Genomic DNA, 13978 nt, shown 5'->3' with positions numbered 1-13978 from the left:
CGTCCTGTGAAACAGCACTATATCTCTTCCTCTATTTTTGCAGTGCAACATTGAAGACAATATTTAGATATTCTACTGGTTTATTAGTTTGTTGTGTGAGAACCAGCTAACAGACATGACAGGGGAAGGGATGGTTGTGGTTTTCCTTATCCTGAGCATCTGGTGTACTTTCTGACTTGTTACTCATAGTGGCCCTTCCCCATAGACTCAGGAAATATTTTTTTCCTCCAAAATAGGCAAAGGGGTATGCTGCAAACTTCTAGATGCATCTGTAGTATTTTCTGAACAGAGACATTAATGAAAAAAACCCCAATCTGTGAGAGTTGACTAGTAGTTAAAGAAAGTACAGCCAAGATTGAATTCAGTGTATTGTGGCTAAAAACTGCTTAGAATTGCTTCCATTCAGAGAATTAAACATTACAGGTCAATATAAAAGTGAAACAACTTTTCCCATGTCATTTGTTAGGCATTATTAAGTTTTGAAGTCCAGTCCCTAAAGGTTGTCTTTTTTTTTTTTACAAAATGTCCCCCTGTCTGAGTTGGATGTAATTTTTCCTTTATTCCAGAGTTTGCTTTCTCAAGTAGCTTTTGGTTTCGGTACAGAATACTTGTCACGCTACGAAGAACAAGGTCTTGGCCTACAGTGGGGTAACATCAGGACCAGTCCCTTGGAAGGAGATGATTATAGTTTTCTTTTTTCCATTAACATGATGCTTTTTGATGCTTTTCTCTATGGAATACTTTCTTGGTATCTTGATAACATTTTTCCAGGTATGTCCATTTCTTCTCCATATGAAGTGGTGGTAGTTGTTGTAAACTCTGTTAGTCTAATCAGTCTCTGAGTAATTCACTGTAAAAGCAGGGTGTTTGACATTGTAGACCAATTATCTTATCCACTTTAGCACCACTGGTTTATTAAGTCTTCCACTTTTCTCTCTTTCTTTTTTCTTTCTCCTGTTTTATTCCTGAAAAGAATGAAAAAGGAGGAAAGAGTAAAAAGGAGGATGCAATTTCTGGTCACATTTTATAATTTAAATAGAAAATAAATCTAGAAAAATATCATCTGTTAAAATCCAAATTGTGTACATTTTCTTTTGAGAAATTTCAACCATTTCTAATGAGATTTCTTTAAATTTTTAAAAATATAGAAGTAACAGTTCTCGTTCACATATATATTATGGCCACCTTAGGCAAAATGTTTCTTAAAGGATGGTACTATTTCCTAAGACACATACTTTGTCCCAAGCAGTTATGAAAGTTCATGTCTGGATTTATTTTATTTCTAAAGGGGAATCATGGTTCTTGTGTGAGTTCACAAGAGGATTTTTTTTGTTATCAATTACAAAATTCTAGAACTTTCTTTGTGACAAAATGGTTTGTCCTTCTAGCTTAAATGGTTATCTTACTTCATATTGAATATTGTTACAGTGTAATAAATGTAACTCTTATGCTGTACCAGCAAGTGAGCTTTCTTTTCATTAATTACTCCTGCATGCGAACTGCAGTTCCAAAATGTGTTCTTGGCAGATGGATGTTTTTTTTCCTTTTCCTTTTCTGCAACTCTGTTTATTTAAAGAAGAATGGACAATGTACTATTTCCATGAACACAGCAGAAATTAAACAACAGCAGTTTCTTCGTTCATAGATACAAATAGGGTTTTTTCTGTCAGCACTTTACACAAAAGTAACACCTTTCAGGGCTTCTAGTTAGTAGCTTCGCATCCTCCCAATATTTGCTCTGAGTATCTGATTGGCTTTCTGCTCCTCTGTTTCAGTAGAGTTTCTCATGGTGTTTCTCTGTCACACATGTGCAGACCTACCAAATCAATGCTGTAGTCTTTGAGGTTACTATGGATAATCCTTTGAGTCATATCCAGTTCCCTGGATAATCCTTTGAGTCATATGGTTCTGTTCCTGCTCAAGTGTGTTCTGCAGCTAACCTCCCATTGGCACAATGGTGCTTTGGCTATTTGAGCATTCTGCTCCATAACAAATTTCACTTGGGTTTTGCATTCATCCTGAATAAGAATCTGTCATTTTAGCCACCAGTTTCAGAGGGATATAATCCAGTCCATAGCAAGTGCAAGGCAAACTGTTTGTGGATGCAGACAGAGCATTTGTGTGCATTAATAGGGGTATAAGTGGTTGCCTGAAATACAGATAACATTTGTTAATTCAGAAATAGGCAGACACTTTCATAAACAGTGGTTTTCAATTAAAAAAAATGGACTATCTTTCAGTGAGTATTACAAACTCCCTTTGCTTATTTTGAACAAATAGCACAAGGATAATAACATCTGGGTTCACAGGGATGCCAGTTTTAAACATAGCAGCTCAAATTCTTGCATTCTATAAATCAGTATGATCCAGGAAAGCAGTGTTGACTTGCTGTAACTCTGATCTGGCCTGACAAGAACTGGTAATGTTATTGTTCTTTCTCTTACCCAAACTGAATTAACCCGTGACAAAAAAAGCCCACTTTTGCTTAAGAAGACGATTACTGTGTTGTTACTTTTCCTAAAAAGCTGTGTGCTGAAATAACAGTCAGAGTGTCTTTTCTCATTGTGACTTGTAAATGTAGCCCCGGGGTAATAAGTGTAAATATAAAACGCTTTTCACTCATGTCAACCCTCAAGCGCTAAGTGGGCCTTAAAAGAAAATCACTGAGTGAGGCTAGGATCCCACTTAAGCAGTGAGCTGCCCCCTCCCTGGTTGGTAAAGATTCAGGGAGTAGCTTCATTCTGTAATTCAACTATATTGTACTTAAGCCAAGGTAAGGCAAATCACATCACATATTTTCTCAATATTTTACTGCTGCCCAAAAATTAAAAAAATATCTGTAAACAAAATCTGTTCTGTCAGGTACTCGGTGGATGGTTTGACCTTCTGATATGCACAGTAGGACTGCAAGTGTTTATAATTATACTCAGATTTAGTTTAATTGTACTTGTACCTACTGAGAAATGGGGTTATGAAGTGCACTTTACCTACTTACTTTTTTTTTAGGGGACTATGGGCTACCACAACCTTGGTATTTCCCTGTGCAGAGGTCTTACTGGCTTGGCTCTAGACACCCACAAGATGAGAAAACAGCAACTGCAGATGGTGAGTTCTTTTAAAACTCAGGTGTTTAGAAATAACTTCATTGATCTGCTTAAAGGTGGCAATGCAACATTTCCATTACCTGAGCTGCTGCAAAGGTGAGAGACAGCCATATACTGGGAATCTCAGCAGGTGCCTTTGAACTTGGAGTGGCCTGCTGTTATTAGAATTAGTGGAGTCCCTGTTCCATCTGAGAGCCTTTGAAGTGTGGGTTAACAAGCAGCATCAGACCCCACTCTCTCTACCCAACACTTTTTGAGACATTCAAGGTATTGCTCAACACAGCCTTTGTGAAATGTTGATCTTATTTACACTGAGTTTCCTCATCTTTCTAAACCTGATTCTTTTTTATCTAGTTTGACACTAATTTAGTCTTTTTACTTTCAGTTTCTAAGCAAGATCATGATTTATGCCACACTTGTACCATCTTGAATAAGCTCAGTAAAGAGCCACTAAATTGATTAGGAGCTGCAGCACATAACATACAAGATGATGAGAGAACTGGGTCTGCTCAGCCTTGAGAAAGCTAAGATAGATCTAGACTGCTCAGATGTGTCTAAAGGAAGCATGAGAGGCAATGGATATAAACTGGAAAACAGGAATTCTGATTCAATATAAGAAAATAAATATTTGTTATGAAGGTAGTTAGAGCACTGGAACAGGTTGCTCAGGAAGTTTGTGAAATCTGCATTTTTTGAGATAGTTGCCATGATCTGAATTGACCCTATTTTTTGACAATTGAACTGGGAACCTTTGGAAGTCATTTCTGATCTAAATTATTCTATTATTATCTCACTTGCCTGATTGTGCTGATAGTTATTTCATCTTCTCTTCTACAAAACATTGCCTTGGGTTTTCTCAAGCAGGGACAATTAGAAAGGCGATCTTTGATTAATTCCTTTGTAGGAGACTGTGATTCTTATCTATTTGAAGAACCAAGACTCTTCAGTGTCTGGGCTTACTTGAACAACTGTAGAACTTTTCTCAACTCCTATCTTTCTTTCAGGGATAATACTGAGCATTTTCTTAATTTGTTGTGACTGGTTAATATATTGGGAGGAAAACTGAATAAGGAAATGTCGTATAATGTAAATTCACTGTTGAAAATTAAGATAAACTGGTAAATTATCTTGGTACTTTTAAAATTTACTTCTATTGGACCACTTTTGTATCCTCTACTTTGCCATTTTAGGTGATGGTGTGAACTTGTTTATGTGGCTATTTGTACACTAGGTAATTTTATACAGTTTTGTGGGCTAAAATTTCTTATAGCAGAAAGTTAGGGTGAAATTGCACAACAAAAATAAGTCCCAGACCATCTGATAAATTACAATTGTTCTAGTTTCACTCTAGACTGCCAGCTTAAATTTGTGTTATGTAAACAGTTCGTTCAGGGGCTCCTGCTTTGAACATCACTGTTCTTCCTGCTTCAAGCCTGACCCAATCAGTGATTTTATGTGACTGTTTTCTTTTGTGGCAGCAAGGGCTAAGGCCAAACTGGAAAGCCAGAAATTCTTGTATAAAAGTTAACATCAACTCATTCATTCCACCCTGTTGCTCTTAAATTAAGTAACAGTTTAGTATTTTGCTTTTCATTTAACCTTTTAATTTTGTTTTCCTTCCTCTCACTCCCTATAAGTCTGGGAAATGTTTTTATGTCCTTTCTTGTTCACTTAAGAGTTGGACTCGATGGTCCTTGGGGGTCCCTTCCAACTCAGAATAATCTGTGAATCTTCATATGGTGAAGAATTTGGTCTAGAGCTGCATAGACAAAATGTAAAACATGTACCTAATATCAGTCAGAATCTTACTCTGAGTTTGTAATTGCAAAATTGTCAGTCGTCTTCCTTAAATATATGATCTTGACACTCTGAAGCAGATTTTAAGCTAGATGGTTTTGGATCCTGTGTTCCTAACCCAATGAATTACTGATGGTTAATGCTCCTGGAAAGCTCAAAGCTTAGGACTACCTCCTTTTCCTCAAAATATCTCTAGAGATAAGAGGATATTAAATTTTGGTTCATTACATCTTGGTTACTTTTGGTTTATGTAGAAAAAATTCCAGAGTCAGAAGGCTGTGTGGATCAGAAGACCATGGAAGGGGGAAAAAATGAAAGCAGAACAAATAAATCTGAAGAACCTGAAAAAACAGAAGAAAAGAATGACAACCAGGGGAAGAAGGACGGTAAAAACAAACAATGTAAACACAAACGAGAAAAAGAACCCGGCGAGCAGGGGAAGCCTAAGACAGATGTCCAGGACAAAGATGAAATTAATAGTAAGGAGAGAGAGCAACCTGAGTACTTTTGAGATTATACTTCATAACAAACTACATGTAGGAATGATTAGAGCCAACCTACAAGAGCCCAGTAGGCTACAGATGATAGCATGCAACTGCCGGAGCTAAGCATAACAGAGATTGGCTCTTACTGATTCCTCTACATTCATAATCCCTTAGAATATGTTAGCCACTACACATAAGACAGCTGCCCTCCTGAAGAGCTCCATAACTTGTTTTTTATTGTGCAAATGCAGGCTAACTTTGGCAAGTTAGCATTCATGCTGAGGGAAGCTTCAAAGACAGATGCATTGACTCCTTAGAATTAAACAGAGCCATGACTTCAATAAAAATACTTATGTTGAGAGGAATGTTCTTCCCACCTAGCCCCACCCCTCCTCCTTTTTTTTCGTCTATCTTTAGTGGGTCTTGCATCTGTAGGGAAAGGCTGGTTTCAAAGGGATTTATCTGAAGTGCTCTGTGTGTCTGTCTGCACCCTTTTCTGATGCTGACATTAGCCACCACCTAAGAATTCCTGAATGACCTGCCTTGTTTTCAAGTCCCAATGTCTTTTTGTGGGGAGCCAGAGGAGTTTTTTGTATGTGATGCTCAGAGGAATGCATGTGGATTCTGTAGCACAAGTAACTGCTACTGGCAGCTCTGAGCCCATTTTGACTCTCTTGAAAAGCTGAAGATAAAAGTGGGGCCATCAGAGCTCCTCACGTAGGCACTGAAAACATGCATTCAGGGTGAATGGAAACAGGACAGGACTTCAAAAGAAAAAAGACAGGCAGAGGTCAAAGGTTCTTTCAGCCAATCTTCTCCTAATACTGCCTTATCTTTGTGGTGCTGTATTCATCAGTTCCCATGTTCCAGCTGCTCCATGGCCACAGAGGAAGGACTTTTTGCTTGTCACTGCACAAAAAAAAGCCCGTCTTCCCTTTCAGCCACCCACACAGGAACTAGGAGGCTTGTGGAGAAGCCAAAACCAGACCTAGTTTCCAGAATGGTTTCATGTAAGAGCTAGTGCTTCACATAAGAGTAATGGAATTGGAAATAGAATAGTTCTAACAGCTTAACTCCAAAACTAGCACAAGTTGGCAGAGCAGGGCAGATGCTGTAAATATATCCTAATTGCTTGATACATTTTAAGCAGAGCTTTCACCAACACCTATCCACATCCCCCCAGTGATGGCATCTCTGAAGAAAGACCTAAATGGCCCAAAATTGCACAGAGGATAGAGAATCAGAATGGAGAAATATGAATCGCAAAAAAAAAAGGGAGCTTAACCCTCCACCAGTGTCCTTCAGGTGATGCAAAGCAGATACTGGGGGAGATCATCAGAGAATTTGCCTCAGAACTTGTGAGTGAGTCTTGCAGACAAATATTAATTGAGCTCATGATACATATAAAACCAAGGAAGGTGCCTCAATTGCCAATATATGCATAAGTATTTAGCCAGACTCGATGAGAACTTCTGTCAATAGAGAGATGTTTGTATTTGTCCCAGTAAGGTAAATGGAAACCCAGATTCACAAAGCAAAAGAAAAGTTATCTATAAACATAATTTTATTTAAAATGAAACTACCCATTCTAGATTGATTATTTCATCTGATTTGTAACATACACAGCTCTCTCATATCCAACATATTTGGGACTTTTTCCTGAGTGTTGTCTATAGTGACAGTCACACAAGCTACTGAAGGAGGTGGGGCTGGTTTTGCCCAGATGGTATTGGCTGCTCTCCACACAGGCGTGCTGGGTACTGAACAATTTAAGTAAACTGGAATTGCAAAACAAGCCTCCCTACAAAGCCTGAAGCATTCTGTGTAAACAAAAGTGGACAGGGTCTTTAGTTTCAATTTCTCAACTCCCATAATTCATATTGCCCAAGGGCTTAATTTACTTCAAAGGAAGTTTGTTTTGTCTAGAAGCTGATGTAATAAAACATCCTGATGGTGCTATTTACAATAATGCATTTTTAATCCTGAGACAAAGCCATCTCATGTAGTGTTCCTGTTAGGTACTGTCTAAATCCTGAGCTGGCCTCAGCAATGGGGTAAATTTCACCTACCAGGATTGAAGGTAATTTTTTTTTTTGTTGTGTTTTGTTTGTGTTCTGGGGAGATTTTTTAAGCATCATGGTCAAAGAATGCACAGCTGGACAGATTATTTGAATGGCAGATTTCAGCCTGACTAGAAAGGCAACCTGCTGTTTGTTTAATGTAATCTCTCAGCCTAAGTATCTTCAGAAAACAATCCCAAATAATCTTCCAGCTACACAATTAGAACAGAAATCATGTTCAGCTTCACCTGATCCAATGAGATACCTCTCCACAGAGCACCACAATTCTGGGCTTCACTTTTCCTGACATTGATATGAGGGTAAATCTAAATAAATTGCACTGCAATTAGAAATCTGGCATCAGTTTGGTACTGGTGTGACTTGGAGAATCTGGCCCTGGAACATGATGGTGTGTTTTACTGGGTATATGCTATTGCTTCTGCACTTACTGATGTGTCATCATCAAACTAGGGTTAAAACAGGTGTTTTTATTCTCTTTTCATTCTTAATTTTTTGCCTTTCAAGTAAATACCTTCTTTGAGCCTGAGCCAACAGGACTGATTCCAGGAGTATGCATTCAGAACCTTGTGAAGATTTTTGCAAACAGGTCCAAGCCAGCAGTAGATGGGATGAATATTACATTTTATGAGGGTCAAATCACAGCCTTCCTTGGTCACAATGGAGCAGGAAAGACAACAACCATGTAAGTCTCTTATTTTAGAAGCAAATCCAGGGCTGTGCTCTATTGCTATATCCCAAGGAGCAGTCTTCTCTTTTCACTCTTTCCTTTTCTCTCTCCACCCCTGCAGCTGGCTTAAGACACAGCATCAGGCTTTTTCCAGACAGGGAAATGCTGCCCCTAGGCACAGAGAACATATCCTGGATTAGCTAAAGCCCTGGGAGGGAGGCAATGCATGACACAAACAAGTGAAAGTCTAAAGAGAAGGAAGCAGTATTCTCTCCCAGAATTCGTTTCCCATGGCCAAACTACCCTTAGGTGAAGAAGAAGGATCTTCTGGCTGAAAGGGCTGAAGATTTGCAAGCCACCACATTCCATGTGTTCTTGATTTCTCTAACCGGCTTAAAGTCAGTCACATTTTTTGGTCTGTGTGCAAAGAAGTATAAAATATAGACCCTCTTTAAATAAAATGGTTACATGCATGCAAGATCCATGTCCAGATTAAAATGTTACTCTTGTCCTAGAACTCTAGCATCCCAGGAAGCCAGACTCTAGGAATGTTTAGTTTTCTTTATATGGAACATTATTTGGCAAAATAGGATTAATTATTGAAAAAACATTTCATGAATCTGTGACAAGTTCACCAAATGTTGAAAGAACTAAATGTGTTTCATTATGACTTTTCCCAGCAGAATACTTTAGGATTTTTTAATTAAAAATACTCTTATTTCAAATGCACTTTAAGTTGCTTTTTAATTTTTTTAATAGTTCCACAAGAAATATGTTCAACCCAAAGTAAAAGCATTCTAATCTACTGAAATGTTTTGTAACCTTGGGTTTTTTTGTTCTCTTGATAAAGCAAAAAATTTGTATCGCTTTGAACTTTTTAGAACTGAAAAACCCAATATTCACCCAAATGTAGTAACAGATGCCACCCATTTGCAACATAACGTTTGGTGCCCTTCTGTTTTATAGAAAATAAAGGTGTAGGGCATAAGTCAGTATGGCCAGAGACCTCAAACCATTTTTCTATATCTTCATCCTAGTGAGGTTCGTTTTAGACCCCTTTGTACATAGGGATGATGTAACGTGCTGAACAAGCTACCTGAAACAGAGGAACTGACTAAAACAGTTTTTTCATGGAAGCCAGAATCATACAGACAGATATATCAAGAATTATGTTAGCAGATTCTCTCTGTAGCAGGGCAAGAGTACTTTCATGCATGCTTTTCACAGGATTTGTTTCATCAAGGCCTGTAGTAAGAGATCAGCATGCTCCATCTAGTGGAATCATGCAATGTAGCTTCCTAATCTAACCCAGAAAGATAGGAGACTGGGAATTTCCTCTTTCTATTTTCCCAGGTCAATACTGACAGGCCTCTTCCCACCAACGTCTGGAACTGTGCTGATTGGCGGTCTGGATATTCAGACTCACATGGACTCTGTTCGGGACAGAATAGGCATGTGCCCACAGCACAACATCTTGTTCAATCAGTAAGTATCGTTCCATACCAGCTTTAAGAAGCATCCCAGTCTGCTTGTGTGAAAATGCCCAAAGCCTGTGTTGTTTCTCTTACTGTGCTGGCAGTAGATGTGTTTCAGGAGCACTTCTTCATCTCTTAACACTCACATGGGATAAGTGTTGTCCTTCTGCAGTAGAAATCTCCTGCATCATTTTGCCGGAAGCACAGTATTTTCTTAGGAAAATGAGAGTGGTCTTGGTGTTTTCTCTTGCAGTGTGAGTTAGCAGGAGTCCATCCTGAGCCTTCATACACTACAATTTAGGACTCCTAAAGAAAAAAATCCAAGTTGACAGTGCAGTAGCGGGAAACTTTTTTGTCCATTTTGCACTACCACACAACCACTTACTGCCTTCTCAGTACCATTAGTTTGTGTTCAAACAGACTGTTCAGCAGACTCTCTTCCTTAATGCAGCTCCTCATGTTAGCTCCCATTTTATTCCTATAAATGGATGGTTTGATGCCTGCTATACCTGTTCCTTTAGTAGCAGGTTCTGCTTTGAAAAGGCAGAGAAAGAGCCTATGACATCCAAGTGAAGTGTGTTGATCCTGAAGAAGATCTTCTAGGGTAATGCAACCTCTCTTCTTTAGCATGATAAAGCTAGAGTGAATTTATTGCTGCTTGGGAAAAGAACCCAGCTCATTCATTTAAATTGTCTTGGTGCCTTTCTGTCTGATTTCACAGCCTTACTGTAGCAGAGCACATCTTGTTTTATTCTCAATTGAAAGGAAGATCCAGGGATGAAGCTGAGCAAGAGCTGGAAACAATGCTAGAAGATACAGGCCTCACCCATAAAAGGAATGAAGAGGCTCAGAATTTGTCAGGTGCCCACATGAATGTTCTAAGATGGTTTTTCCTGCTGCCTTTTCTTTGTCTTTCGCAGAATCACAGAATGGTTTAAGTTGGAAGGGACTTTAAAGATCATCTAGTTCCAATCCCCCTGTCATGGCCAGAGACACCTTCCACTTAGAGACCAAGTTGCTCACAGTCCCATCCAACCTGGCCTTGGGGCAATTATTATTTGAGTTACGTGTTTGAGGCCATATTCTGACACATGAATGTACACTGGAGAGGTCTTTATTCTCAAAGAGTAAATGGAACTGTACAAGTAGTAAAGCTGGCACAACCTGTCCCTGAAGCTTCCATTTCTTTGAAATATACAACAAATTTGAATATACTTAAAGCCATTACTTTTAAAGAAATATATGTTAAAAATTGGTTAATATAGGGAAAAAACAAAATACAATGTTCTATTACTTCAAGGCGAATGAAATATTATACTATCATGCTACCCCACTGTTTGGATCAGTGCTCTGTAATACCGTATTATTTGTTAGGAGTAATTTCTTTCATTCTAAAGGTCCAAATCCACATAGCATATTTGTACAACTCTCACTTTTAGATTCAAAAGCTGATTTGAATAAACAGGCAGGTGTTCTTAAACTACTTTGTCCTGATTGCAACTGTAAAAGTGGGCTAGTTTTACAAAAGAACCTGAAAACCTCATATCTTCCTGCTTTTGCTTCTGACAAGAAGCAGAAAATGCAAGGTATAGATGAAAAAGATAGAGATATATATATATAGAAATGGAGCAAGCTGTTATGAACTTCGGAAGAAAAATTACTATTGATTTGACTTCGCAGAAATATTTGTCTGAGGATGGGTTTTGTTTTATTTGTAGCAGTTTGTCCCCACACCAAAAAGCAATGTAAATAGATACCTACCACATATGTAACTCATCTTAGACTCCTGGATGTGTCTGTCCTCTGGTAGGTGGAATGCAAAGGAAACTGTCTGTTGCCATTGCTTTTGTGGGTGAAGCAAAAGTGGTAGTGTTGGATGAGCCCACTTCTGGAGTTGATCCATATTCCAGGCGATCTATCTGGGATCTTCTGCTGAAGTATCGCTCAGGTAAGAAGTTTGAGAGTAGAAATTGTTCAATTCTGTTGGGTTTTTTTAAAACTTGTCAGACGCAGCACGTGCCTGCTGTGTAAACTGTCAGGAGTAGTGGGATATGAAAGCAAGCAAACAAGATTCTTTGGACAGATACCTATGGTTGTGGCAAACCTGGGACCTGATTTTGGTGCAAAGAAAACCCTGCACTAATTGACAAAAAAACTAAGCACGACTTTGAGTTCCAGAGAAAGTCTGGAACATTCATCCTTGTTCCTTCTAGGCAGAACCATCATCCTATCAACCCATCATATGGATGAGGCAGACATCCTTGGAGACAGAGTAGCCATCATATCCCAAGGGAAACTCTTCTGCTCAGGCTCTCCTGTATTCCTAAAGAATTGCTTCGGCTCTGGCTTCTATCTCACTCTTGTTCGCAAGATGAGAAACACAAGAATTGGAAGGGCTACAGTAAGTATGTATCTCCTTCCCTGCACATGTAATCTCAAAAATACTTGCACTGCACCAAGGTAAAAAGCAATTAGGTGCTGCTTGAGACAGTGTACAAAACAGAAAGCACAGAATCACAGAATGATTTGGGTTGGAAGAAACCTTAAAAATCATCTGGTTCCAACCCTCCTGCCATGGGCAGGGACACCTTCCACTAAACCAGGTTGCTTAAAGCCCTATCCAATCTGGCCTTGAACGCTTGCAGGGATGGGACATCCACAGCTTTTCTAGGCAATCTGTTCCAGTGCCTCACCATTCTCACAATGAAGAATTTCCTCCTAATATCTCTTCTAACCCTATCCCTTTTCAGTTTAAAGCCATTCCCCCTTGTTCTATCGCTACATGCTTGTAAAAAAGTCCTTCTCCATCTCTTTTGTAGCCCCTTTTAAGTGCTGGAAGGTGCTGGAAGGTCTCCCTGGAGCCCTCTCTTCTCCAGGCTGAACAATTCCAACTCTCAAGTTGCCTTTGTCCATATACAGGTCTTTCTGATGCTTGCTTTTGCCATACACTGATTTTAAACATTATATAGTTTAAGTAAGTAGCTCAGACACCAGAAGAGTCTACATTTATTCACAGCTAAACCAACCTCACACAGTTTGACAAGTAGAGTTCTGGATTATTTCTGCTGCTAGTTGTGCTTCCAGACTTAGTAGCAACACAGTCTGTATACTCATGGCCACTGCTGATTGCATTTCCCCAGGCATTTTGTATGCAATTTAGAATGGACAGGTATGATTTGTGCAGGTGGAATTATGTTTTCTGCATTGCTTAATCCAGTCTTCAGATGACTTTCAGTCTAGTATGTTCAAGATGTTCTGGATATATTTTTCAAGCTGTTCAAATACTGACAACCCTTACATCCTGTTTTGTGTGTATCTGAAGCACTTTCATCTTTGTTCCTTGTCCATGCTAGTCACTTTGTAGCTGTGGATCTGGGTGCTCCTGTTCCTGCTCCAGCTGTGTGCACAGGGATGAAGAAGGAGCTCCAGAGCTGGAACTGGATGGTAAGAAGTGGGATGGTTCATCATTCCTGCACATAGCTATGTCTTCTGTTATGCTGCAGTCTTATCTTACAGACCTATGCTGCTCAGGCCTCTTCTTCGGTCCTTGTGTCTAACATTTGTATAGTATTGTAACATGAATTTGATAAGGCTTCTCTGTGATTTTGGTTACTATTGCCCCTATTTGGTGTATATGTGTTCTCAGGCACAGATGATGAAATGGAATTTTGTGTGCTTAGAAGCAAAGTATAGAGTTTTGAACTACTCTGCACCAAAATGTGTAATTTGGTAATGAAAACCGAAGCATTTCTAGAGCAAAGGAAACTGATTTTCTCAGAAAAAAAAAATTACTTTTCTGCAAAGGAGAAAAACTTAAGTAGATATTCCTGAAGATTTCATTGTGCTTTATTAACGAACCTGAAATAGTTTCCTGCTACATAGTTCCAAAGCATTAATAGCAACATAGCCCAGTCTAGTACAGAATTAACTGAGATATCTGTGAGTTATGTGATAAAGCAGTCCCCTTTTACATTGGCAAACAACAGCTTTTGAAATCATGCTTAGAATGGTTAAATATTCATTCTATGAACACTGTTTTGACTTTTCACAGGAGATCTAAATGAGCTAGCAGAAGTAATTCACCATCATATTCCAGAAGCAAAATTAATTGAAAGCATTGGTCAGGAACTCATTTACCTTTTGCCCAATAAAAACTTTAAACAGCGATCTTATGCCAGTCTCTTCAGAGAACTGGAGGAAACACTGGATGACCTGGGACTCAGCAGTTTTGGAGTTTCAGACACACCACTTGAAGAGGTAACAGGCAAATGAAAATACTTGCTGATCTTACCGTAAACCACCAAAATGTTTACTGAGACATTTCCTAGTCTTAAACACGTAATTCATGATTCCTAATATCCCCTTCAAA

At 38.9% G+C, this 13978-nt stretch overlaps 1 protein-coding gene across 4 annotated transcripts in view; it reads left to right on the top strand.

Annotated features, from left to right (window-relative positions):
• The window catches only part of ABCA4 (ATP binding cassette subfamily A member 4), a 76433-nt gene that overhangs the window by 38310 nt on the left and 24145 nt on the right, over positions 1-13978 (top strand). For 2 of the 4 annotated variants that reach the window (XM_027694271.1, XM_027694274.1), the window contains 10 exons: positions 567-771; positions 3007-3105; positions 5156-5380; positions 7972-8149; positions 9488-9619; positions 10331-10470; positions 11420-11557; positions 11823-12010; positions 12963-13053; positions 13661-13866. In XM_027694271.1, coding sequence (XP_027550072.1) covers positions 567-771; positions 3007-3105; positions 5156-5380; positions 7972-8149; positions 9488-9619; positions 10331-10470; positions 11420-11557; positions 11823-12010; positions 12963-13053; positions 13661-13866 — 1602 coding nt within the window. The remainder of the gene's footprint in view (positions 1-566; positions 772-3006; positions 3106-5155; positions 5381-7971; positions 8150-9487; positions 9620-10330; positions 10471-11419; positions 11558-11822; positions 12011-12962; positions 13054-13660; positions 13867-13978) is intronic. The other 2 variants (XM_027694272.1, XM_027694273.1) reach the window with 2 other exon arrangements.

Source organism: Neopelma chrysocephalum, unplaced genomic scaffold (genome assembly GCF_003984885.1).
Source record: "Neopelma chrysocephalum unplaced genomic scaffold, ASM398488v2 Primary Assembly neopelma1_97, whole genome shotgun sequence".
NCBI lineage: Eukaryota > Metazoa > Chordata > Aves > Passeriformes > Pipridae > Neopelma > Neopelma chrysocephalum.
Note: the sequence above shows the minus strand (reverse complement) of the source record. Positions and strands in the feature narration are given on the sequence as shown.